Source organism: Podarcis tiliguerta (assembly GCF_965153285.1).
Source record: "Podarcis tiliguerta genome assembly, chromosome: 9".
Lineage (NCBI taxonomy): Eukaryota > Metazoa > Chordata > Lepidosauria > Squamata > Lacertidae > Podarcis > Podarcis tiliguerta.
Window position 1 is genome coordinate 55,226,885 of NC_139542.1, and position 25,066 is coordinate 55,251,950.

At 39.6% G+C, this 25,066-nt stretch overlaps 1 protein-coding gene across 3 annotated transcripts in view; it reads left to right on the plus strand.

Annotated features, from left to right (window-relative positions):
* MICU3 (mitochondrial calcium uptake family member 3) overlaps window positions 1-25,066 on the plus strand; it is a 41,650-nt gene that overhangs the window by 11,221 nt on the left and 5,363 nt on the right. For all 3 annotated transcript variants that reach the window (XM_083458353.1, XM_083458352.1, XM_083458354.1), the window contains exons 2-11: window positions 2,611-2,764; window positions 4,866-4,897; window positions 5,738-5,816; window positions 7,546-7,593; window positions 8,916-8,998; window positions 11,589-11,660; window positions 14,424-14,462; window positions 19,825-19,920; window positions 22,468-22,568; window positions 24,091-24,262. In XM_083458353.1, the coding sequence (XP_083314479.1) occupies window positions 2,680-2,764; window positions 4,866-4,897; window positions 5,738-5,816; window positions 7,546-7,593; window positions 8,916-8,998; window positions 11,589-11,660; window positions 14,424-14,462; window positions 19,825-19,920; window positions 22,468-22,568; window positions 24,091-24,262 (807 nt within the window). In that variant the 5' untranslated portion in view covers window positions 2,611-2,679. The remainder of the gene's footprint in view (window positions 1-2,610; window positions 2,765-4,865; window positions 4,898-5,737; window positions 5,817-7,545; window positions 7,594-8,915; window positions 8,999-11,588; window positions 11,661-14,423; window positions 14,463-19,824; window positions 19,921-22,467; window positions 22,569-24,090; window positions 24,263-25,066) is intronic.

Consider the following 25,066-nt stretch of genomic DNA (forward strand, 5'->3'; position numbering starts at 1 on the left):
TTTCTTTTACCTCTATCTAACATGGATATTGCTGGTGGGACATGCAAAAGCTATGCTGGGTCTAGGTTCTGTTACTCCTGGTGGACCTTGAACCTGTTGTCTGTATCCCACCCCATTGCTCTATCCAGTGATCTGATAGCATGTGCTCACGTCAGAAATAATGCAGTTATAGCTTCTCTCATTGCTTGTCATAGGGCCTCCCTGGCAAAATTGTGGCTATTGCCAGTGCTTTTTTCTGGGGGGACGCAGGGGGACACATACCCCTAAACATTTTGTGAATCTAAGTTTGGCCTCATTGAGGCGCAGTATTTCAGTATGAAATGGAAAATGAGAGTACCCCTAAATATTTTTTTTTAGAAAAAAAGCACTGCCTATTGCTATGCATCAATTTGCTTCTTCAGTGCCTGACTAACACAGGGGTGGGCTCTGTCATTGGTGGGACATTGAGCACTGGAGGAGGAGCTGCTACATTTCATTCACAGTTTTTCTCATAGGAGTCCATAGGAGCCTAATTTCTCTAGGCAGAACAGCAGAAGCCATCTGTCAACATGGCAGGCCCATTGGATTGCCCTGCCTGAGGCAAGATTAGGATGCAGCAGAATGCAGAACAAGTGCATTTGAATATTTACATTCTTTGGAAACATATTTTATTGGAATTCCAACAAATTACTGTAAATCACATAGGCTCTTCCAGCCTGGTGGTTTCTACAGTGGGTGTTCTGCAATGTGTTCTTCACACAATAATAGTGCACTGTTGGTGGATCTGTTTTGGACTTCCTTCCTCTTTATTACTTGCTCTGAAATGCTTCTCCAATGCCACTATGTTGGATAAAAACCACCCCAGAACACCTGGGGTTTAAAAAGTTATGGGATTCCAACGCAAGTTGCAGGTTATGTAAATAGAGCAGTATTGCTGCCTCACAACTTCTGTAAACGCAAATAGTGTTGAAAGTGGGATCATGGATGACTGCCCTGATGGCAGTATGAACACAAATAATCATAAATGCACAATTAAAAGGACATTAAAATAAAGCTACAGCTGGGTTGATGAAATATATGAGTTAACAAAATGGTTTTTGAGCTTTATTTATATACGTTGAATAAGTTGATACTATTGATATGCTTGGGCTGTTGTCCTGGAAGAAGGCAGGATAAAATTCAGCAGGACTTGCTTCTGAGTAAGAAAGCATTGAATTGCTTTGTTCTGGGAAAAGTGACTTGATTTGGTGTCTGAAGATGTTAGCTGTTGTCTGTCTATTGCTACAATGCTGAATACATAGGATAATTCTTCTGGAAGGCAGGTTACATAAGTGTTTCCTATTCTGAGTGTTTATGTTTTAAGATGTAAATTTCAAAATAATTCATTGTAGTTAGCTTCCAAATTTCACATAGAAATACACATTCTCTCTAAAATCCACTTTTCATAATGGTAAGAAAATGGCTTTAATTAGAGATTTGTGATGGGTTGCTTGAAAGAAATGGCTGTGTCCAGTTTTGTAAAGGTGCTGAGCTATAACATGATACAACATCACTGTAAGATTGCCAAGAAGATTAGTAAACAAAAGTCTTAACATCTTTTGATAGGGATATGCTTTCATGAAAGTTTTTGAGGTTTGCTGCTAATTACTAGGAGGTTTGGATCAGATAATCTCCAAAAGTAAGAATAGAAACTGGACCCTTATTGACTCTTACCCATTACCTCACCAGTGCTTTTGTCCTTTCCTGGATCTCATTGCATGGTGTGTCAGGTGTGATTTCCATTATGTTTTGTGAAAACGTTTGAATCTGCATGACTTGGGCACACTTCTGCCATCTTTGTTCCAGAACACCACACATTCATAACAGCCCCAATACTTATACATGGTGGGGGGCAAGTTCTTTCTCTGCCCTGTTTTACAAGTTGCTTTATGAAGGGAAAGAGATTAGTTCCATTTAAACCATTAAGCCCGGCCAAAACAAGGCAACATGATTTGTTGGCAAGTTTTCTGACTATCCCTTAAAATATAACACGGTACAGACCTTTTAAGGCACAGGGAAGGTGAAAACAGCACTGAAATTATTTTTCTTACTTATGCGAGTTGGGAGAAAGTTCTCAATAATTTTCCAGGGATAGAATGGCTTACCATGCTAAACCAAACCAAACCAAACCAAACCAAATCACAAACCCATTATGATAGGGCATAATAGTTGATTTGTTGTTGTTGTTTAGTTGTTTAGTCGTGTCCGACTCTTCGTGACCCCATGGACCAGAGCATGCCAGGCACTTCTGTCTTCCACTGCCTCCCACAGTTTGGTCAAACTCATGCTGGTAGCTTCGAGAACACTATCCAACCATCTCGTCCTCTGTTGTTGATATGTCCTCTGTAATAGATGCTGCTTTTGTAGTAAAGTAATACATGCATATGACTCACATTTCTTTCAGCTATAGCTTTAAACTATAAGTAGGAGTTAAGAAAAGGAAATATATAGTCTATGATTTAAAAAAACAACCTGTGTTGTGGGATTGAAGGTAAGAGGGAGGTCAGCCAGTTTAAACTGTGGGGGAGAGCATTAGGATCTCTGTCAACAAAACAGCTAACACTCTCTTGGTTTCTTTTGTCTTTTTAAAAGGGCACAGAAAGCAGGCCAGATCTTCAAGAGTTGGATCTTTATGCAACTTCCCGGGAGCAGCGATTTCGCATGTTTGCCAGTTTAGAATTTGAAGGGCAGCTCTTTATGACACCATATGACTTCATTCAGTCTGTTTCAAATGACGAACCAAAGAGTAAGTATAGTTTGTTGTTGTTTTCTGGGTGTGCTTTCTGAGTCGTTCCAAATATGCATTCTGCAGAGCAATCTCCAGAACTTTATTGAGCTAGACTAGCATTTTAGTAAGAAGTCAACCCTCACCACCTGGGCACTCAATCTAGGTTATGTGTGAATAAATACATAAATTTCTCTGTGTGTGCTGCTTCTATAACTGCCTTTGTTTGATGTTTTGATCAATTTCCTCTGCATCCACCACCAATATGTTTGCTACACTGAATGTTCTTATGCAGTCTTCCAGCTTTTTGATTAATAGCTTCCCTTTTGTGTGGGCTCACTTTAGGTATCCCAAGTATTTACAATTGTATATTGGTACTCATATTTTCAAACTTTAAACCATTGAACTTTGTGAAATCAAGGGTAAAAATTAAAAATAGAAATAATATTGGTTTCATGGTCCCTTTTAGGCACACTAAAATTTACTATGCAAAATACTTTTAAGCTGATGTTATTGTTTGTATGATGCATTTTGCATGGGAAAAACTAGTCAGAACCCTCTCCCTAGGGTTCTTGAAATCTAAAATAAGCAATAGGGAAAGCAGCCAAAAGTAGGAGAGAAGAGACAAGAGTAGGGAGGGAGGAATATGATTAAAGAAGGGAATGAGGATTAAAGGGATAAGTCAAAGGCTGTGTGGAACTTTGAGAAGCAATTTGAAGGAAGAGTAAGGTCGCAAAAGTCATTTAAACAGTAATAACTCTTTTTTACTTTTCGTATAGAAAAACTATTAACACTAAAGAATTGACTGGTAACTTATCTGCTTCTGGGCTCAGTTTAAAGTGCTGATTTTAATCCTTTAAAGCCTTTATGTGGCCTGTGATCCACAAACCTGAAAGGCTGCTTTCCCCTATATTAGCTCATGCTCCAATTGAGCATAGGTCAGCAAGCATTGCTTGGTGTTCCATCATAGTGAAAGAGAAAAGTGGCAGTATGGGCCTTTGTAGTTATAATTCCTAAGATCTAGAAGCCTAAAACCATTTGCTTTTGGATATTTGGAAACCCACTTTTTCTTTTTTGCATTCTGGATAGGAAGTAAAATGTCTCTCTTTTCAGCAATTGGGGTTTGAATTTTGTTGCTTTTTGTTTTGTACATTTGGTTGATTTCTGTTCTGCTGTTCAGAGCCTGTTGAAAATCAAAACTTATGAATTACTACTACTACTACTACTAATAATAATAATAATAAAGTAAGCATAATATAAAAGCAACACATTGCAATAAAAGACAAGACAGTTCCAGGCTAACTTTCCTGGTCAAGGCATTTCAAAGGGGAGTGCTACCAATGGTGCAGTTGCGGCCAGACTTTGGGGTCTCAGTCTGGGGTCATGCAGTCAGGCATCACAACAGCAAGGGTGATTATGTCACCTGCCACCTCACCATTGAAGGCATGAGGATGCAAACAAGGGCTTCCAAATAGGTTTTCAGGTCTTGGGATGGTCATATTGGAGAAGGCAGTTCTTAAGGTCACCTGGATGAGTTAATGTTTTTGTGCTTATTTAATAACCTGGTTTCATTTGCTTGATTGTTGCTTTGATCCAACTGGTGTTTCTAAATTAATTGTTAGTTGTTTTGAGTTGCTGAAAAAGCAGTCTAAACATGGTTTATATAAACAAAAATAATAGCAACTGGATGAGTGCCGGGTGGTATAAAATCGCCTGCGATTTAGAAACCTTCTCTAGTAGAGATGGGGAACCTGTGAGCCTCCATGTTGCTTTTGGACTTTAACTGCCATCTGCCCCACGCAGCATGACCAATGACCAGAGATGATTGGAGTTGTAGTTCAGCAACATCAGGAGCATCACAAGTTAGCACCAGCTTTAAAAAATGACCACTATTTTGCTTTGCAGTAATAATTTGTGCAGCCAATGCAGTCCTGGATTCTATCCCTGATGTCTTCAGGTAGGACTGAAGAAAACTTGCCTGAAACCTTGGAGAGCCAACGCCAGTCAGTGTAGACAATGCAGAACTAGATGGAACAGCCATCTGCTCTGTCAATAGGACAGCTCCTATGTTCCTGTGCTATTGAATATGTTGTGTGAGTAATTATTTCTGTATTCATTTTAGGGACAAGAAAATGGAAGTCTCTTTCAAAACAGGTGAGCTTCAATTCTGCACAACAAAGAATTAGGATTTGCCTCAATGTGTGTAATTGTTGTATGTGTGTTTACTATCTACAGTTACTTTATATTTTGAGAGGAATGTCTGAAGCACTTCCCTTTGCTTGATTTGTATAAATAGCTCATAGGTGTGAAGAGATTGACATTAAAGTATTCAGTATTGGGTGAACTGGTGTGGTGTAGTGATGAAGAGTCAAAAGCTGGGGGCCCTTCTTTCAATTCCCAGCTCAGATGTAACTCAGATTGGTGACCTTAGGCAAGCTGCTCCCTCATTTTCATTTTCATTGATATTGTTGATGTGAATGATGTGAATGCATATTTTTATTACAGTCGTACCTCGGAAGTTGAACAGAATCCGTTCCGGAAGTCCGTTTGACTTCTGAAACGTTCAACTTCTGCTCCTGCAGCCAATCAGAAGCCGCAGAAGCCCCGTCGGACGTTCGGCTTCCAAAAGAATGTTTCAAAACCGGAACACTCACTTCCGGTTTTTGATCGTTCGGAAGCCAAACCGTACGAGTTCTGGGGCGTTCGAGAACCAAGGTACAACTGTATATGTAATCTGCATTCCATCATTCTACTTTATTAAACGTTTGCATGCTGTTATAACCTAGACTTTCCAATATCTTGTACCATGGGATTTAATCCAGTTCTTGCCACAACCTTTCCTCTCTGCAGTGTAATATGGTATATATCTACTAAGAAGTAAGTTCCATTGAGTTCAAGGCTACTTGCTTTCAGGTAGGTTTGTAGAGGTTAGCAGCCTTATTGAGCCTTTTTATCACATAGATAGTCGACTTTCTTTTAATTACTGTTTTACAGGAATTGAATCAAATACTTGTAGAAACTCCACCAGTTTGGAAAGGGTCGTCAAAACTCTTTCGTAACCTCCAAGAGAAAGGTACAGAGGAATATATGTTTTCTAGAATGTGAGATTCCAGGAGTTCCATGTGCTTACCCAGGCTTTGTGTTTCCTTTGAAAATGAGGCACAGCGGAATCTTCAGATTCTTTAGGATACGTGGTTTATTTACACATATATGCAACCTGAGCCTACAATGGAGGGGGTCACAGCATCAACACCCCAAAATAGGTCTTGTTTCTCCCATAGCTGAAGCCTTTGATTCAAGCAGAAATCAGGCATGGCTTTTTCTGTTGTTTTACAGCCTCTATGTCACATCATAGCAAACTCTGCCCTCAAATTCCCACTTTGTGCTACAACTGATTCTTGAATTGAGAGAGGGGCCCCTCTCATTTGCTGTCTGGCACAGAGCCCCTTCTCTTTCACATCCCTAATGGCTCATCACCTTCCTTTTGTTTTCCTAATGGCCTATCACTCCAGGTGATTTCCTCATCAGGAAACTGGCCTGCCTTATATTTTACCATGGGCTGAATTCCATGTCTGGCACCCAGAAACGCATAACACAGGGGAATCTGGCACCCACAAACTCACAACAGTATTTACCTTAAGCCTTAGATTGCCCTTTACCTTTTTAGGATCTTCCCTCACACTAACTATTACTGTTTTGTGCTGATTCTATTGCCACCACAATAATTTGTACCTAAACGAATAGTACTGCCTTCAGCAGACTGAGCTGTAATTTGCCCACAGGATTTTTCTCTGTTGCCTGCAGCCTTTCCAGAATCTCTCTCCCAGAACAGCAAGAGCAGTCATCCAGAACTATCTGTCTATAGGATGCAATATACTAGTACTGAAAAAAAGCAGAAATGTGTTCAAGATTTCCTAGATAGCTGTGTTCTTGTCTGCCTGACCTACTTCACAAGAGCCGCTTTTCATTCATTGGTCTCCAGTAAAGTGACTTAAATAGAACATTTTAAAGTCAGGGGGTCTTTGTGTGCGCGCACACTCTGGGTACTTTGGCAGGCCTCTCTAGCCAGGGGAAGCCCTGCCTTTTCGAGGCAAATTGTCTTAAGGAGCGTGAACGACATTGTTTGTGGTGAAATGAATAAATAGGATGAATAAGCATGGTGTGGAAAGATCAATAATCGTTAGGTGACTGAGACTTTCAGTGAAAAAATTTATGGTAAATGCCAGAAGTGTGATGGCTTAAATGAGCAGGCTTGATTAGTTGTGCAACTTTGACTTCTTCATTTTTGTGGCAGTGAGCATATGCGAGGTAAAAGAAAAAGACTTTCTAACAATTGTTGGATTCTACAATCCACTTTTGAGGGTTTGGAGTGTTAAGCAATAAGTTCATGTGGTTCATGCTCTTTTAAGCTGAAATGTATGTTAAGTTTCAATACACTTGAATCTGGGCAAGCATGTTGCTTTCTTTCCGAGTAATTTATATAAAAGGTATTTGTAATAAGGTGTTAAAATTAGTTATGACAGAGGCATTAATAAAGAAGAAAAATGTGATTGGGCAAAAGTCAAATCAATGTAACCCATTTTGAGTTTAGAGCTCTTCTTATGTTCTTAAATAAATGGTTATATATCTAGCATAACTCATTAGCCAAGAGAGGCTTCTTGCAGATGAAGGAGTTCCAGTGTGTTTGTAGAGTTGCCATAGAAAGAGACTATGATATGGGCAAACCCCCATTATTTACTCTGTGGCTATTAATCTATGACTGGAGGAATAATTTAAGTGATTTGTTGCCTTGCTCTTTTCAGGTGTGATTTCTTACACAGAATATCTGTTTCTATTATGTATCTTAACAAGTAAGTGTTCAAAGTAAAATTTATATCCTATATTTGTACATTTCATGCCGTTTGATGCTCATTAAAATAAGTCAATATTTTTGTGGAAGGGAAAAACTCATAATTTGCAATTTGTTCTTATCTGCCCATGATGAAACATTACTGGAATAATTCAATACAAAAGTACAAAAGACAACTTAAATCACTGTCCTGGAAGCAGTACTGAACATGTTCTTTTCCATATTCATTCTTCTGATAAATAAGTCTGTTACTATTTCAATCGGTTACCACAGCGGAAGTGAAACAGGATCTTCTATTGGCAGGAGGCAATACCAAAATAAGTTTCAACGACTTCCTTTCAATCCCAGTTGAAGGGCTGGTTCCAGTACATATGTGATGCAATCTTCCATGTGATTATCCCATTTCACCTTAGAATACATGTGTGGGATTTTTTGTTTGAAAGATTCCCACTCTTCAAACTGATGCAATACACCCCCTATCTAAATGAATGGGGTGCCGCTGTCAAAAACTCATTAGTGAACTGCTTTCCAAAATTGCCTGTTACCATGGAGGTTCCTAGGAATTATGTGAAGACCTAAGATTCCACCTCCTCTGCACAACAGCCCAGGGTCCTGTCATGAAATAGTGCTGCAAGAACTGATAAAAAACACCAAGTTGGTACGTGGTCTTTATGATTTGAGCAAGGGTTTCCAGAATGTGATCCATAGACCACAAGTGGTCCAAGAACTTCATTTAAGTGATCTGCAGTGGCAAATCTACAAAGTGACATAGCTTACATGTGTGTGAAGACTCTCAATACTTTTCAAGTGGTTGGGATGGGGTGTTGGTTTCAGATTACAGTGGTACCTTGGGTTACATATGCTCCAGGTAACATACACTTCGGGTTACAGACTCTGCTAACCCAGAAATAGTACCTTGGGTTAAGAACTTTGATTCAGTATGAGAACAGAAATACTGCTCCAGTGGCGCGGCGGCAGCAGGAGGCCCCATTAGCTAAAGTGGTGCTTCAGGTTAAGAACAGTTTCAGGTTAAGAATGGACCTCCGGAACAAATTAAGTACTTAACCCGAGGTACCACTGTACATGGCCTTGTTGCCATGCTGCCTGGAACTGGCCCACAGCTATGGGTCAAAGTAGAGACCAAACATTATGTATGTTTAAACACAAAATTGTCTTAGTCCTGTAGGGGTGGGTGGGTATATGTCTGATTTTAACAGCAGAAGTGAGGTGAACTGAACCCTCTCTGCAGCCCATCACCCCAGGTGTATCCTTTTAAATTGCTTTACTCTGTTACACCTTTCCCCTCTTTTTTTCCTTTGGCAGAGCCACATGCTGGTTTTAGAATAGCTTTCAACATGTTTGATACAGATGGAAATGAGATGGTGGACAAAAAAGAGTTTTTGGTGGTACGTATATTATACATTGCCCTTTTACCAGCTTCTTAAGTGTGTGTTTGTTGTATTTATGTATGTTGTAGCAAAAAACTTTTAAGTAAAAGTTCTGAAATTGTAAATCGGGGGGAAATCCCTCTGATTTAAGAATCAGCAACTAGATTGTCTGAAGAGGCCTTTGTATCCCACCCTCAAAGCATGTACACTCTACAACAACTTATTTCCCAGTTACTCACTGTGACTTTTCCCAGTTGGATACTCCAGCTACAGTATGTGGCCCCACTATGAAAAGGTGGCACTAAGGAACCATGTGGGTGGTCACCTAGCAACCATGTGCATGGTGCACTCTTGTGGTTGTGGTGATAAAGCAAACAGCACATGCTTCACAGAGGAGGTGAAGTGTGTGGCGGAGTGGGGAGAGAGTTGGGAAATATGGGTAAAAAGACTCTATGAGACTGAAAAACAAGCAAGAAGGTAGAAAGAGAGAAATGAAAATGAGAAATTTCTCCTGTTTTTCACTGATTGGATAACTACATGGTGGGTACCACCTAGTTAAGCTACAATCCATGGTAACAGTTTGGAGATGTGGCAGTTTGGAGATGGAAAGAAGGGGTTGTTTGATCATTACATGCAAGAGTATTTTAATATCAGTCAGTAAGGGAGAAATGACACTGCTGTTGTTTCATGAGTTGGTTATGTGGTAGCAATATGATGACAACAAATAAAAACTTTTTTAAAAAATCTCCATGGCAGATTTGGGTAATCTTTGACCCTCCAGATGTTGTTAGAACTCTCATCCTGTCCATTGCCCATGCTTGCTGAGGCTGGTGGGAGGTTGTAGTTCAGCAACATGGCGGACTACAGATTCCCTACACCTGTTCTATGGTATTATCCTTGTGGATTGTGACCAACCTTTCAGAACAAGAACCACACTACCATCTGTGTTAGAAAAGACTTTACTTAAAAAAAAATATATTAAAGTATGAATGGGCAAAAATCCTTAACATCTATTCTAAAGAAAAGCTGAATGTTTAATATGCCGTCAGGCTGCTATTTTAACATTCATCTGTAATACTAAGAGTTACTGAAAGGACAAGCAGACTCTTAAGTGAGTTCTCATGTAAATAAAACCAGTCTAATTAAGGCAATGGTGCTGCCCTTTATTAGGTCCCATTGCATAAAGAACATGAAACGTGACAAGGAAGAGCTTATAAAACCCAGTTTTTCCTGTATACAACACCACGCCAAAAATTATCCAAACTAAGTCATCAAACGCTTTACAGACTTTTTTTTATTTAAAAAATCCTGTTTGCTTATGTCATAGGTTTGAGGTCAGAGAACAGAGGGATTTTGTTCCCTTGATACAAGAGATGTTGTTTTGTCCTTTCTGCTTTCAACAGTCAATCCCATTATTTTGTTTCAGACAATGTTCCTATGAAAAGTGCTCTCAGATTAATTCATGTTCACTGTCGTACTCTTTGGTATCCTGTAGCACTTCTTCTGCACAAAAGGTTCATTTCCAGAAGATCAAATGAGCCTTATTGATGAGTGCAACAAGATCTTCCTCCCCGTATCTGGTGTAGAGGAAATCAAAGCATGAATTGGAGGTTTTAAAAAAGATCTTTCTGCTTTTTCAATTACCAACACTCTCCTTACCATTTCATGATGGATTGACCTTACTTTTTAGTTTACGCCAATCTGAGGTATTTCAAATGTTCAAAAAGAATATATTGTATAGCCTCCTGGGACTGTGCTCCTTCAGAATGCAGATGGGGTTTTGCATGTTTGAAGGCTTCCCACATTCTCTGTGCTTGGAAAACTAATATGCCAGGAAGAAGGCTAGGCAAGAATCCTTCTCCCTAAGGTAATAGCTTTCTATATGTGGGAAATTTTTGATGAAGGGAACAATCAAACATGAAACTTCATCCTGCATTCTAAAGTTGTAAAATTCCAGGGGGAGCAATATTCTTTTTCTGAGCATTTGAATTGGCTCTATGGCTCATTATCTCTTCATGGAGTCCCAATTTGCAATTGAGGCTTGGATTGGATTGGATTGGATTGGATTGGACTGGTGAACCGTGCTGTGGTGGGCACATTCAAGTAGCTTTATTATTGGAGATAGGTGCCTATCAGTCCAATATGTAAGGAACTATAGATCATGTTAGTCTAGTTGCCTGCTGATAACAAAATCCACTGCAGAACTTTCAGCTCTGTTTCTGAGTACTTAAATTTTATCTGTTGCTCAATATCTCTCCATTGGTTTTTATGGTGTCTTTCCTACATTTACAATTGCACAGATAGCACAGAGCGAGAGTGGGATAAGTTTGTGTCAATTGGCACATACGTCACAGCATTGCACTTGCTTCTACCTAGAGGTGATGGTGGGACTCAGGAGGAGAAAATGTGTATTAAAAACTCCATTGTGTTTGTTAAAAATAAGTTTAAATATTAAGGGTACAATCCAACAAAAGTTAGTTGCAGATAAGCCTCACTGCATATAACTTTTGTTAGATAGTGCCTTGAGGCATTGTGTGGTGGCTTTATGTCTGTAAATATCCTAAGACTGAGGAACAACTATAGGGAATACAATTGGATTTTTTTGTAGCTGCAAGACATATTCAGAAAGAAAAATGAAAAGAAAGAAAGAAGAGGAGATGAAGAGAAACGTGCTATGCTGGTAAGTATTGATGAAAGAAACCTGTGGACTTTCTGGTTTTCTTCGCATGATTATTGTAGCTCTGTTATCTCAAATACTGCACAGAAAATGTTAAGTTTACAGTAATAATCACAAGTACATATTTTCTATTATGATGAACATATAGCTGCATTCTCTGAAACTTTAACTGAAAGGGAGACATTTAGAGAGAGGCAGGAGTACTGGTATCCTAATCAAAGAAATGTAAAGTCATTCATAAGAATGGGCAGAACCACTGGGTTCCACTCTGCTAGCTGTGGCAGTGATCAGAATTATTTTAATTCCATTCCACCCCAACCTTTGAATGTTTAATGAAAATCGTTCAGGCTTGCTACACTCAGATCCAGCAAGGGGAAGAGAAAAAACACACCAGTCTCTGGATCAGAGACTGCTGGGTGCAGAGGATTCTGATCTAGCAAGTCTTACTGTTCCTACTTTCTCTGCATCTGAGTACACATCTCCTAGGATGTGGGTGGCACTCTGCATCCCTTGACCAAAACCTTCAGATTAGTGAGGGAAAAGTAAAAACACACACTACATCACTGGGTCAGAGTCATTCACATGGGAGGGGAGGGATCTTGCACAGCCCAGAGGCTGTGGTAGACCTTCTTATCTCATATGCCCACCCCTGAAAAGGCCTAGACTGGATTGTGATTACTACTGCCCTATTTGGAGAAGGCGATTGAGGAGGTTGTAGTACAACAATTACAAGTACCCTTTGAATGAGACAGATTGCCTTAACCCATTCCAATCCATTTGCAGAGCCAGTTGTGGGACTGAATTAACCTTGATTGCCCTGATGGATGACTTTTATCGACAGAAGGAAAGGAGGAGGTCAACCCTGTAATCATTATTTGATCTCTCAGGAGATTTGATACCATTAACCATAGTATCCTCTTGAACTGACTTTGTGAGATGGGCATTGTGAACACTGTTTTACAGTGGTTCTGGGCCAATCTCCAAGGTCAGTTTCGGAGAATAGCATTGAGAATATATTTTAGACACCTGTCAGTTGTGCTTGTCCACAATGATATTCAACATCTATATGGAGCCATTAGGAGATTGGGGGCAAGGTTTCAACAGTACACTGATGATACCCAGCTGTATTTCTCTGTAACATCTGTATCAGGAGAGGCTGTTCAAGCCCTGGGCCTGGGAGTGGGCTGATGGTGGACCAACCGACCCTGAATCCTGGCAAAGCATAGGTGCTGTGGCAAGCAGCTCTTGAGTCTGGGTAATTGGTCAGTTTCCTTCTTTGAATGGGGCCCTACTTTCCCTGAAGGAGCAGGTTCATAGTCTGGGGGTGCTCCTGGATCCATCTTTGTCACTAGAGGCCCAGGAGACCCCAGTAGCTAGGAGTGCCTTTTTCCAGCTTCAGCTGGTAAGACAGCTGCAGCTGTTTCTGGACCAGGATAGCCTCACAGCTGTTGTTTATATGCTATAGGGATGTGGGTGGTGCTGTGGTCTAAACCACTGAGCCTCTTGGGCTTGCCGATTGGAAGGTCAGTGGTTCGAATCCATGTGACAGGGTGAGCTCCTGTTGCTCTGTCCCAGCTTCTGCCAATCCAGCAGTTCGACAGCATGCCAGTGCAAATAAACAAATAGGTACCTCTGCAGCAGGAAGGTAAATAGCGTTTCTGTGTGCTCTGGCACTTATCACGGTCCTCTGTGCACCAATAGCGATTTAGTCATGCTGGCCACATGACCCGGAAAGCTGTACAAAGGTATGCTGGTAACCTGTAGATTGGATCTCTACAATGCACTTTATGTGGCCTGCCCTTGAGGCTCAAAATGTGGCTACTGCAAAATGTGGCTGCTCTGCTGCTCTCAGGGTAGGCTATCACCTGCTGCTGAAAGAATTGTACAGATTGGCAATTAGCTACGGAGCTGTTTTCAAGGTGCTGGTACCTTGAAAAGCTCTATACAGCTTGTGACCAGGATACTTATCATCTCATCCCTTACACACCCAACTGATCACTGTACCCTGCAGAAAAGGACAACCTGCAGATACCATCTTATCAGGAGGTCCATTCCACATCATGTCAGAAGCAGGCCTTTAGTGTAGCGGTACCTATCTTTGGAACTCCGTTCCATTACATTTCAGACAAGTGCCACTGTTATTTTCTTTTCGGCACCTGTTGAAGACTTTTAACAAGTAGAGTTTTTTAAAATCCCCATCAGTCTGTGAATTTATTTGAAATTGTTATTATATATGTAATTGTTTCATATATGGTTTTCATTTTATTGTGAAATTGCTTCAAGATACTTCATCGGCAGCAATTCATAAGTGGAGGGGGGCGGATTATGTGCTTGAAGAGGAGGCAAAAATGATGTATTCCCTTGTTCTGGTTTGTTATTTCTAGAGCAGCTGCAGAACCAGCCAGAAAGTGGTTCCTACAGAAAACTGGGCTTACTACAGCAATGCTTCTGCCCTGTTGGAATCCTGGTTTCTGTTGGAATTCTGTTGGGGGTGGAACTCTGTTCAGTCGTTCATTGTTGATGAACAATAGTGGCGACAATAGTTTGTTTTGATGACCTGCTTTTTAAAAATCTTAAGAACATTTTAATTTTAAAAATATTGTTGAACTTGTTTAATTTTAAACAAAGACTTATCTTTAAGTAAAACTGTATTTCATAACAAGTACAATGGAAGTTGTTATGCCCTAACCTACTGTTATCTTTTCTTTTTATCCTGGCTTCATTTTGAAATGCAACACTTCATTTCACTCTTCTTTACTATATCAGCATCTCCAGCTTTATGGATACCACAGTTCTACTAATGCTGTATGTACTCCAAATGTATTATACGTCTGAAGTATTAAATCTATGTGAAATCAGCATTCACTGCAAGAAATGATGCACAGTGTTAAAACCAAAATGTTCAGTGTTGATAAGAAACTGTTTTAAGGTTGCCTGGGTGGAAGCCTTAGGTAACAGGAGAGGATGCAGCTGTGACTTTTTACTGGCACCCTCACCAAGAGGACTCCAGTTTTACTCTATAGCTGATCTGGAAGGAGGATCAATGAAGTGGTTGGTGGAGGAAGCTGGTAGAAGGTGTAACAGTTATTTGTTATTTCACTGCTGCAGAACTTTTAGAGGGGTGGGCAGGATCTTTCATTTGTAAGCTGAGTCAGTTTTAGACTGAAGAAATACTTGGCCATTTTTTTATATAGCATATAGGCAAAGTAGAAGCACGAGGGATCACTACCTCAATAGGTTCTTCATTTTTCCAATCCCTGGTAGATCAGACTCTCTGACTGTTCCCCAAATGCAAGCTTTAATCCTCACACTAGATAATAGATTTTCCTGTTTTTGTTGAGCTCACCGTACCATTTAGAGTAGATGAGGTTATTTTGATAGGATTTTAGTACTAGGGGCAGGATTCAACTAATGGAAGCCCTGTGCAAGGGCTTTTGCAACAGGGATTTTCCCTTTCCTCCCTTGTACATTCCCTGAAATTGGTTCTGGATGGGTTGGGAACCCTTTAGCAGCAGCATGCAGGGAAGAAGGAGGAACCATTCTGCCTGACAAGTTTGATTAAGTTACAAGAAAAAATACAGGAACTTGCTTCTGCCCCCCCCCCCCTTTTCTTTCATATTGTGAGTTACTTCTCTGGTGCATGGCCTGGTGTATGTATTTCGCATGCACTGCATGTGCCTCATGACTGGTTGAAGTGAAAATGTCACAGCTAATGGCTTTAGTATAATCTTTTATGCAGATGAAGCATGTATAATGTAAAAATACTAACATCCTTGGTATTGAATACAGCAGATAACATCAAGTATCAAGCTAGTTAGCTAGTATTTTTACAGTATATGCACACACATACATTTCCTCTCACAGAATTATTCCTGGATTGGGCTTTTCAAGCAAATACATTTTAGGAATGGTACCCCAGACTTGGATACCGTTTTCCTTGTTTCACTGTTCACACAATACATTTGCCTGAGAATCCCATGATGAGGATTATGGCAATGAGTATTTGTCTCACAATTTCCTCCATTGGTCCATGACTTCTAGGCACAGGCCTGAGAAGTTTTTCTTTTGTCCAGCCGCTTACTCAGCCCCAAGTTGAAATGGAAAGATCCTGTCACTCCTAGGTTCACAAGATTCTCCACTTTTGAGATTCATTCAATATCTTCCCCTCACCCCCTAAAAGAAGAATCTTTGTTCTGCCACCTCTGCTGCAGCACCTGAAAGATTTGAAAGAGAAGAAGAGAGCTCAAGATGGTTTTGTGGAAAGTGCTTACACCTTCATTTGCCACTTTTGCATTACCCAAAAGATGTATGAGTGCTTTGACAATGAATGTTCTTGGCAGATAGTAGCAGTTGTGCTTTTCCTGACGGAGGGTGTCCTGAGGAAGAGTTATGTTGTCTACAGAGGGAGGGGGTTATGCGTCCCTCAACTACAAAAGGATGATGAGCAGTTCCCTAATGGCCTTTGGTTCAAGGGATAAGCGGATGCATGTAGCAGACTGTCAAGGCATTTAATATGTGGGGGCGAATATCAGATCCTCTAAAGTCTCCCTCCTTCCACGTTGACTGATATCATAGAGTTGGGTACAAAGGGAAGTGCTCTTAGTGCTCAATCCTCAGAGGCATCATTCATATGCTGAGACAGGAAAAACCATTTATTAGGTGTGGAATGGACACAACAATTTGGACGTGGCTTCCCAACCATTTCTGCATTCTGCTGCCTACATATATACTACACTACAGGGTGATTCATAATAAAGTGTACAGTTTCAATGCACTATAAAAAACGAAGAATGTAATATATCTTATGTTACCTGTAACAGAATTGTAGGGGAATGTTTAAAGTTTTTTTATAAACAGTCACAGATGTTCTGTGTGTGCGCCCTTTGTCACACGACACTACAAGAAAGAAGATTCCGCCTAAACATTAGGAAGAACTTCCTGACAGTAAGAGCTGTTCGACAGTGGAATTTGCTGCCAAGGAGTGTGGTGGAGTCTCCTTCTTTGGAGGTCTTTAAGCAGAGGCTTGACAACCATATGTCAGGAGTGCTCTGATGGTGTTTCCTGCTTGGCAGGGGGTTGGACTTGATGGCCCTTGTGGTCTCTTCCAACTCTATGATTCTATGACACACATCGAACCGGTAATCCATTCCTGCCCAAACACAACTCACCCCACACGTTGATTTTCCCAAGCTTCGTTGAATGGCGGTGCAAACACTGTCAACGACTTCTGCCGATACACACATTCATCCAGGACTTCTAAGTTTGCACAAACAGCCCGTAGTTTCAATTTTTTTTATACCAGTCATAGATACATTTTCTGCATGGAGGTTTTTTTCTGAATCGCAATCGAAAATGCCGTCGCACAACAGTTACAGATTCTGTTTTGCTCAATTCAAGAATACAAAACGCCTTCTCCACTGTACACACAGCTATTTTGCCTGACTAATCACATGACACCCGTGCTATCACCTACGTCACTTCCCTCAGTAGCAGAACACAAACTTTATGAGTACATCTATCTCAAGGTTTGCAGTTGTGATCCGTGTTGTCGCCTGTTACTGTCTTAGAGCAGCTGGAAACTGTATTTCATTATGAATCACCCTGTATATTTAATGTAAATGGTCTTGGGTACAAACAGCAGCATAATCACAAGTCACCTTGAACTGCTTCACTGTGTCTACTTCTGAATTTTGCTATGGAATCTGACAGAACCGCTACAAGAAAACAGAATATTATGCTAAATAGATTGTATGACCAAGCAGCTCTTGGGTTCTGGTGAGCCCCTACTTCCCAACAGAGGTTAGTTTTTACTGGCAAGTTCAGATTGCACCACTGTAATGTGTCCTGTAGTTCATTCCATCAGTCTCGCTGGTGTCACAGGAACCTGTTGCCCATCCAGCAACCATAGTCACCAGGAAATCAGGCTTAAGTAGATGTCAACACCTGGTGCTGTGTGCTTCTAAGAGCTGCCTCCATGGACTCGCAGGACAATCTCCAGTGAGACCTATCTTCACCGTCACCTGAGCAATCCTACTCAAGTCAGGAAATCCTAGAATAAGGTGGATTTTACAGTAATGTCATCCATCAGTATCTCCAACTGACAGCTGTCTCCATGGAGGTGATACACACCTGCTGCTGAAGTAACCCAGCTAAAGTGAGGGATTCCCCACCTTGAAATATTCCTGTTGCAGCAGCTGCTGAGAACTATCTCCATGGAGACAGCTCCCAAAGGGACCCAACAGCAAACACAGAGACATGCAAGGAATGTGAGTACAGGCAAAGTGTGGGATGGAAAATCTTTCCTTCTGCCCTGATCCTTCTGCCTACTGTGAATTATTTCACTTCCTTGTTTATAGTATGTGTTTCTCACCTTTCTAGATACGCTACCCAATCTTGTCACTATAACGTTTAAGGATGCTGCATTTATAGGTATAAGCCACATCCATTCACATCAGGGGAAGACTGAGGTGTGATTTATAGTGCTTTCAAATGACAGCTACGATGGTCCTTGGAAAAAAGAAAAAAGAAACCAAATCTTTAATGGCGTGGTTTTCCTACTGCATGTCCTCTGCATTTTGAACCATAGGACAGGAGGAAGAAAGAGATGCTGCAGTGCAGCACCATGCCAATACCTTCACCTGAATCTAACAAGAAACATTTTTTAGAAACCAACCAAACCACAAGCACAAAATCGTTTTGTATAGAGAAAGACCCCTTCGTTAACTACTCAAAGATGATCAGGACTGGCAGCTGTGATAGCAGCAAACATGGACTCCCACCCACCCACCCCACACACCTCTTGTTGTTATCTCATGAAGGATCTATGAGCTGAGTACTGGACTTGTCTTGGAAATACCTGGTTTTTTGTTTCAGTTCTCTGTCTACCACACTCCATCCTCTTCAGCCTCTCAAAACATAACTGTGTCCAGGATTTCAGCACAAACCTTCATGCAATATTGCTGGCAAGTTTGGAGCCCCAGCACTACTTTTCTAAAGCACACGTGTTTGGAATTTTAGTTCAAATTGATAGTACTTATTTCTGAGTATACTTATGGATCAGAATGTCAGCTGAATAATTTTGGTACTTTTCAGAAGGATGACATAGTATACAAACATGCACGTTGTAAGCTTCACTCTGTGTCATCTGACATGTCACTACAGAAAACCCAACATGAGAACATTATTTCTTCACATATAATTAAAGATAGCTTTCTTGCCTGAAGAAAAATATCTAAAGTAGCTAGAAATATTTATATAATATATAGAGAGGGTGTTCTTTTTATCTTTTCATATATGTTGGCTACTGATCAAAACTCCGAGCATAATCCAGCCAAATTAAATGTCACTAAATTCTTCTGATTTCAGTAGGAGATGGTTAAGCATGTGCTTAAGTATTTCCCATTGAAATAAATAGAACTTAAAATTCTTAATTGGGTGGGATCTTCCCCATACTTCTTTTTAATGTAGTAAGAGTAATACTTCACAAACTTGCTCCAGTTAAGAGAGAGTTCATAGGCTCCAATTAGGAAAGAGTTCAGTGAGACAAATTAGTCGTGACTGAAATCCCATTTACTTCAATGGAGAACCATGACTAACTTTTTTAAATAGAATGGAAAAAAAGTGTAAGATTCTAGTGGCACATGAAGAAGAAAACTTATCACATGAGAATCATTCTTTTTTAAAATGTGTACAAAACTATGTTTTGGTCCCATGTGCAAAGCTATATCGTAATATTTTTTAAAGGTGGCAATATCAACCTAATAAGAGCCTGGATAGCTCAGTTGGTTAGACCATGGGGCTGATAACGCCAAGGTTGCAGGTTCGATCCCTGTATGGACCAGCTGCATATTCCTGCATTGCAGGGGGTTGGACTAGATGATCCTCAGGGTCCCTTCCAACTCTACAGTGCTATGATTCTGCTATGCTAAGATTACATCATCATGAATAAGAAAGTGATTATCAGGGACTTTGCTGCTTTGAAAAGGGCAATGTATTCTGTGTTATACAGCATTTTTCTTTGTGTAGAAAAAATGGAGAAGGTGATCATATAGAGCTTTCTCTTTTTGAAGATTAGTTAGCAAAGATGTAAAAGTGTATAAGCTGCTCTTGGTTTTTATTACTTTATTACCCCTTCCCACCAAACCTATGCATCTTGAAAATTTTGCAGGTGCTAAAAACAGAAGGAGAGGACCTGGTTCCAAGAAGCTATTGGGATACTCTGAGACGTAGCACAAGCCAGGCACTCTTTTCGGACCTTGCAGAGGTATAACAAAACCTCTGTATGGTCCATGAGCTGTTCTTCAGTTTTCTTTTTCTTTTTCATATTCCATTTTATTGTGTATATTGTAAATATTTTAAACTTTTTAATTACCCCTCCTCCTTACGTTGTTTTTATTTTCCCCCGTGGTTTTTGTTTGGTATTTACATTTGTTATATTTGTTGCATAAGAGAAATATGCATTTGACACATACTTTAAATTGCCATATTTCTTGTTTACTAACAGTGAAATAATTGGTTTTATTTCATTCTTGGAATATTGGATATCTTTTTATTTTATTGTATTATATTGTATTTTGAAAAGATACTTCACCGTTATAAGTATGCCTATCTTAAGAACTAGTCTTTTACATTTGAAAGGTAAAGATAGGTTCAGTGCTTTCCATTTAATGAACCATCTGATGATAAACGTTTATGTTTCATAAAAGCATAAGTGGGCAACCTTTCTCTATTGAAGGGTACATTCCCTTGGGGTAAATCTGTCAGAGACACATGCTGGTTGTATATGGAGCCAGAAACAAAAGTGTTATAAATTAGCTAACTTAGAATGCTGCTCCTTACATAGCAAAAGTGGGATGAAATTATAAAAACCCAGGAAAAATACAGAGGAAACCAACTGGAAGCAGAAAACACTGTAAGGATGGAATGGGACAGCATCATAAAAAATTGAGGGACAACATAAAATGCATCTGAGAGCTGCTTGTTGCCTACCTGTGGATTAAAGGAACAGCTCTGCCTGGTAACAACCAGTGTAAATTGGAATAGCTTCCATTTATGATTATTTGGGCACAGCTAATTTTAGTAGACATGAAGTTGGGATTAGGCATGGGCAATTGTTCATACTGTTGCATGAGGGGTTGTGCCTGCCAGGATTCCATTTTCTACATATCTATTGAAGGCACAGAACCCCCACTGCAAGTTGAAAATTCATCTGACATTAGCTCTGTGTCTTACTTGCTGATGGGTTTAAGCCCCGTTTGGTGCATCTAGAGACCTCCCAGCTAGACGAAAGGCAATTTTCATATTTATGTGAGACTGACAAGGAAGACATTTGAGGAAGAGGAGACATTTAGACTTCTTTCAATGAAAGGAATGAATGCATTAATAAACACTGACTTGAGGCTATGGGAATTGAAGAGGAAAAGCATTTTATTTGGGAAGTCAGAATTAAAGGGTTTCATTCAGTATGTGCATAGATCCTGATAGAGTACTGCTGCCTAGAATAAAGAATTTTCTGGTCTTTGTATATCCACCCTAGGATATAGTTCATACACAACAAATTATTCTCCATGTTAAGCCCTTTTATAACCATTTTTTCTTTCTCACCCACTAATTCATATAATTATTTTCATGTAGATATAGGTGGTTTACTTGTAGAGTATTGAGTATAATGATGAATATATAAAATTCATAGAAATTGTAATTGTTTTACCATGTAAGCAATTCCCTTGGTCACCTGGGATGACCTAGAGAATACAAGTCCTGGGGTGCATCTGTCATGTGCTTGTAAATTGAATTTGCACCATTTCAGGACTAACTGTACTCAGAGGGTTTGGAAGCTATTGATATAATGGTCACCTGCCAGTGTCATTTGTATGAATCAAGTGTAGCCTTGCTGCAAGGTCTTTGGGAGCCAATTATTTGAGCTGGTACTGTAGGTCAAGCTTGCATTTTCAGAAGGGCAATATTTTGATAAATAAGCAATAAAAAATAGATGCAACAGTTAATAATGCCGTCCAGAAATAGAAAAGAAAATACACAATCCTTCATACTGCTTAAATATATCTGGTTTGTGTACCATATGAATCTGAAAGTCGGCTAGTCAGGTCTCATATTGAGGACCTGCTACTCCTATTAGATTACAATTTCAGAAGCTGTAGGTTAAAAATATCTCAATGTGTGAATATATATTCTTAACTATAGAACAGTTTCTTATAATTCCACTCTTCCTCTGTTCACACTTGAGGTTTTTCCTCATAGGAAGTAGAATTGTTGACATTTTTTGCATGGACAGATTTTTGCAGAGAAATGACATCACTGTCAAAAAAACAAAACAAACAAAAAAGCACAGGCTCCTGAGGTAGGCCTTATTATTTTCTCCAACAAAATATTCCCTTCACTTTTTTGACATTAACAAAGTTATGGATGAGAAATACGTCTGCAATGATGATTGCCTTTCCATCATCATAATCATTTTTAAAAGGTGCCAACTTATTTTCACTATATTATTTCACTATTCTGATTAATTTCACCCCGGTCCCTGGTTTTATTTAACACGTTTGATTATACCATGTCACTTTTTAAGTTTGGTAGGCTAAAATGTAATGTAAAATATTGTGTGGGGAAGTATGACCTGACTAACGTTACTAACTGATCTTGCAAATAGTTTTAATATGTATTTGATGCATGGATGCAATTAATCTTGAAGCAATCTTTTTAAAACAAAGTGCATTGATAAAATTCTGTGGATTTTATTTTTGTTACTAAAGCTTTTGCAACACTAAGCAATTAATATACTTAATATGTTTTTAAGCGTGCAGATGACATCACTGGTTTACTATCCGATACTACACTGCTGGTACACTTTTTTGGTAAGAAAGGAAAGGCTGAGCTTAACTTTGAAGATTTTTATAGGTGAGCCTTACTTTTAATACTTTTCATATGTACAAATCCTTTTGTATATGTCATATTAGAAATCATACATGCCAATAATATTGTCTGTATCCTTAAATATTTTTAGAAGGTACTTTCTGGTTTTTTTAAAAAAACTTTGGAGTCTGTGGCTTCCATAGCCTAGAACCTGAGAAGAGCCACCATCTTATCCAGCATCGTATTTTCAAAGTGACTAACCAGATGCCTATAGGGAGCACTTGTGATTCCCAGCAACTAAAAACAACTTTTTGTTACCTTTAGTTTTCTGCATAGTATTCTGGAGTACTTAGAAATACATTAGTACCCCATTTAGAAGATCAAAATAAGTAAATACGATGTGTCTTATTTTCTGTAGTGAATATGAATCAGTTCTGCAGCCACTGGTAAATCCTGATTTTGGGGTTTATATCTATTTTGTATTTTTTGGTCTGAATGATCCAGTAGTTCCATTGCATTAGAGCCTTTGTTTATGCACTGAATTCCATGTTGAGAATTATCTTTACTGGATCTCTATAGAGCTTTGCAGTTGATCACAAAGTTTATACATAGATGACAGGTGAGAAGCCACCTTCACAGATAATCAGCCTCTGTCTGTAGCTAAGCATGTACTTCTGTGCCTTTTAGAAATAATGTAACTTTCTAAACTTAAAAGGAACAGCATCTCTTTGCCTCTCTGACATTGAAATCTGTGGTACAGTAGTGAGAACCTGTCCCCCTCCCACCCACCCTCAGGTTTTGTTGGGCTCCAACTCCCATCAGCCCCAGCCAGTAAGACCATTAGTCAGGAATTACATGAGTTGTAGTCTAGAGGGCCACAGGTTCCCCACCTCAGTTGTAGAGAAATGTGTTTCTTCTACTTTCCCCATAATTACTCCAATGTGCTATAAGGTCTGATAGGGAAAATTCTTCATGTAAAAGGGCTTCACTATTGGCTGTAGTAACATGGACAGCTCTGTAAATGCTTCTTTGTTGTCCTGCCTGTTCACACAGCAGCTCCATGTACACTTGCAGAGCTGTGGATTAGCTCTGATGAGAGTTGCATCGTGTTTATTTTCCTTGGCTTAAACCCTTTGCACATTTAGGTAGCTTAAAACACACTGAAACCAGTGTGAGTTAAGCTGCAATCCTATATACTTACCTAATAGTAAGACCTTTTTAAAATAATGGGACTGCATTTTAAATAGACATGTATAGAGTGCAATACTAAACCGTGTAACTTTGGTAGCTTGCAGCCCTTGGCATTAAAATATCTTTCTATTGTCATTGCATCACATGTTAGCCCCACAAATTTCACCTCTATATATTTCACAATATTTTTGTGTGCGCAGAAATGATCTGCCAATGATAAATTTCCTTTACTAGGTCAAACCAAGAAGTCCATCAGCTGTTAATGAAAATGCAAGTTTATTAATTTTGCATGAGTTGGAATGTTTGGACTATTAGGGGGCGGGGTTCTACATATGGAGTTATAAGATTTATTAAATCAATACCTCTTATAATTCAGGTTTATGGATAATCTCCAAACTGAAGTTCTTGAAATAGAATTTCTTTCATACTCTAATGGAATGACTACCATCAGTGAGGAAGACTTTGCTCATATACTTTTAAGATATACAAATGTGGAAAATACATCAAGCTATCTGGAAAACGTACGCTGCAGCATGCCAGAAGAGCAAGTAAGCTTTCAGCAAAGACCCAAACATCTGCACGCACGCACATACACAAAATCATAGCCTGATTGAAAGCACAGTTACCTGAAAATGTCAATCACTTCCAGTTACATGTGCTGAAATGTGATACCTGCTGTTGAGCAGGTGGGATTTGTGGGAAGGAGGGGTGGGTTGGATTAGGCCAAATAGTTTTGGAGAATGAAAAATGAGAAATATGGTCAGGTCCTGTTAACCACTTAGGTTTCATTCATTTTCATTGAGTTTTTGGACATGGACATTCTGGGTTCATTTTGCATCTGAATGGTGCCTGGGCACATAGGCAGGAAGGAGTATCTCAGAATGGCTAATTATAACATAATTCTTCTATATTCTATTTGTAGTCCAGTTATTTGAGTGCCATTGCTCATGTAGACCATGCATCAACAGCTACACACAAGAGGGAGGTATCTGCAGCCTCAGGGGAACACTAAGGAAGAAACCCTTAAAACAGCCCAGTGAGGATTAAGCATGCACAGTGCCCAGGGAATGCTGACTGACTGAGAGGGAAAGAAACTGAAAACCAGATGGGAAGGAGAATGGAAATGAGTAACTGAAAGATAAATACAAAACAAGATGCACAAGAGAAATAAAAATGGTAGGAAGAACCATTTCCTTGTCTGGACAGGTCATTTCCTGGTTCATATAGATACAGATCCTCCAACTGTCCCTATTTCCCAGGGACAGTCCCAAATTTACAGAAGCTATCCTGGTTTCTGAATTGATCCCAGAATGTCCTATTTTTCCTTGGAACATACCTATTTTCATTGGAGA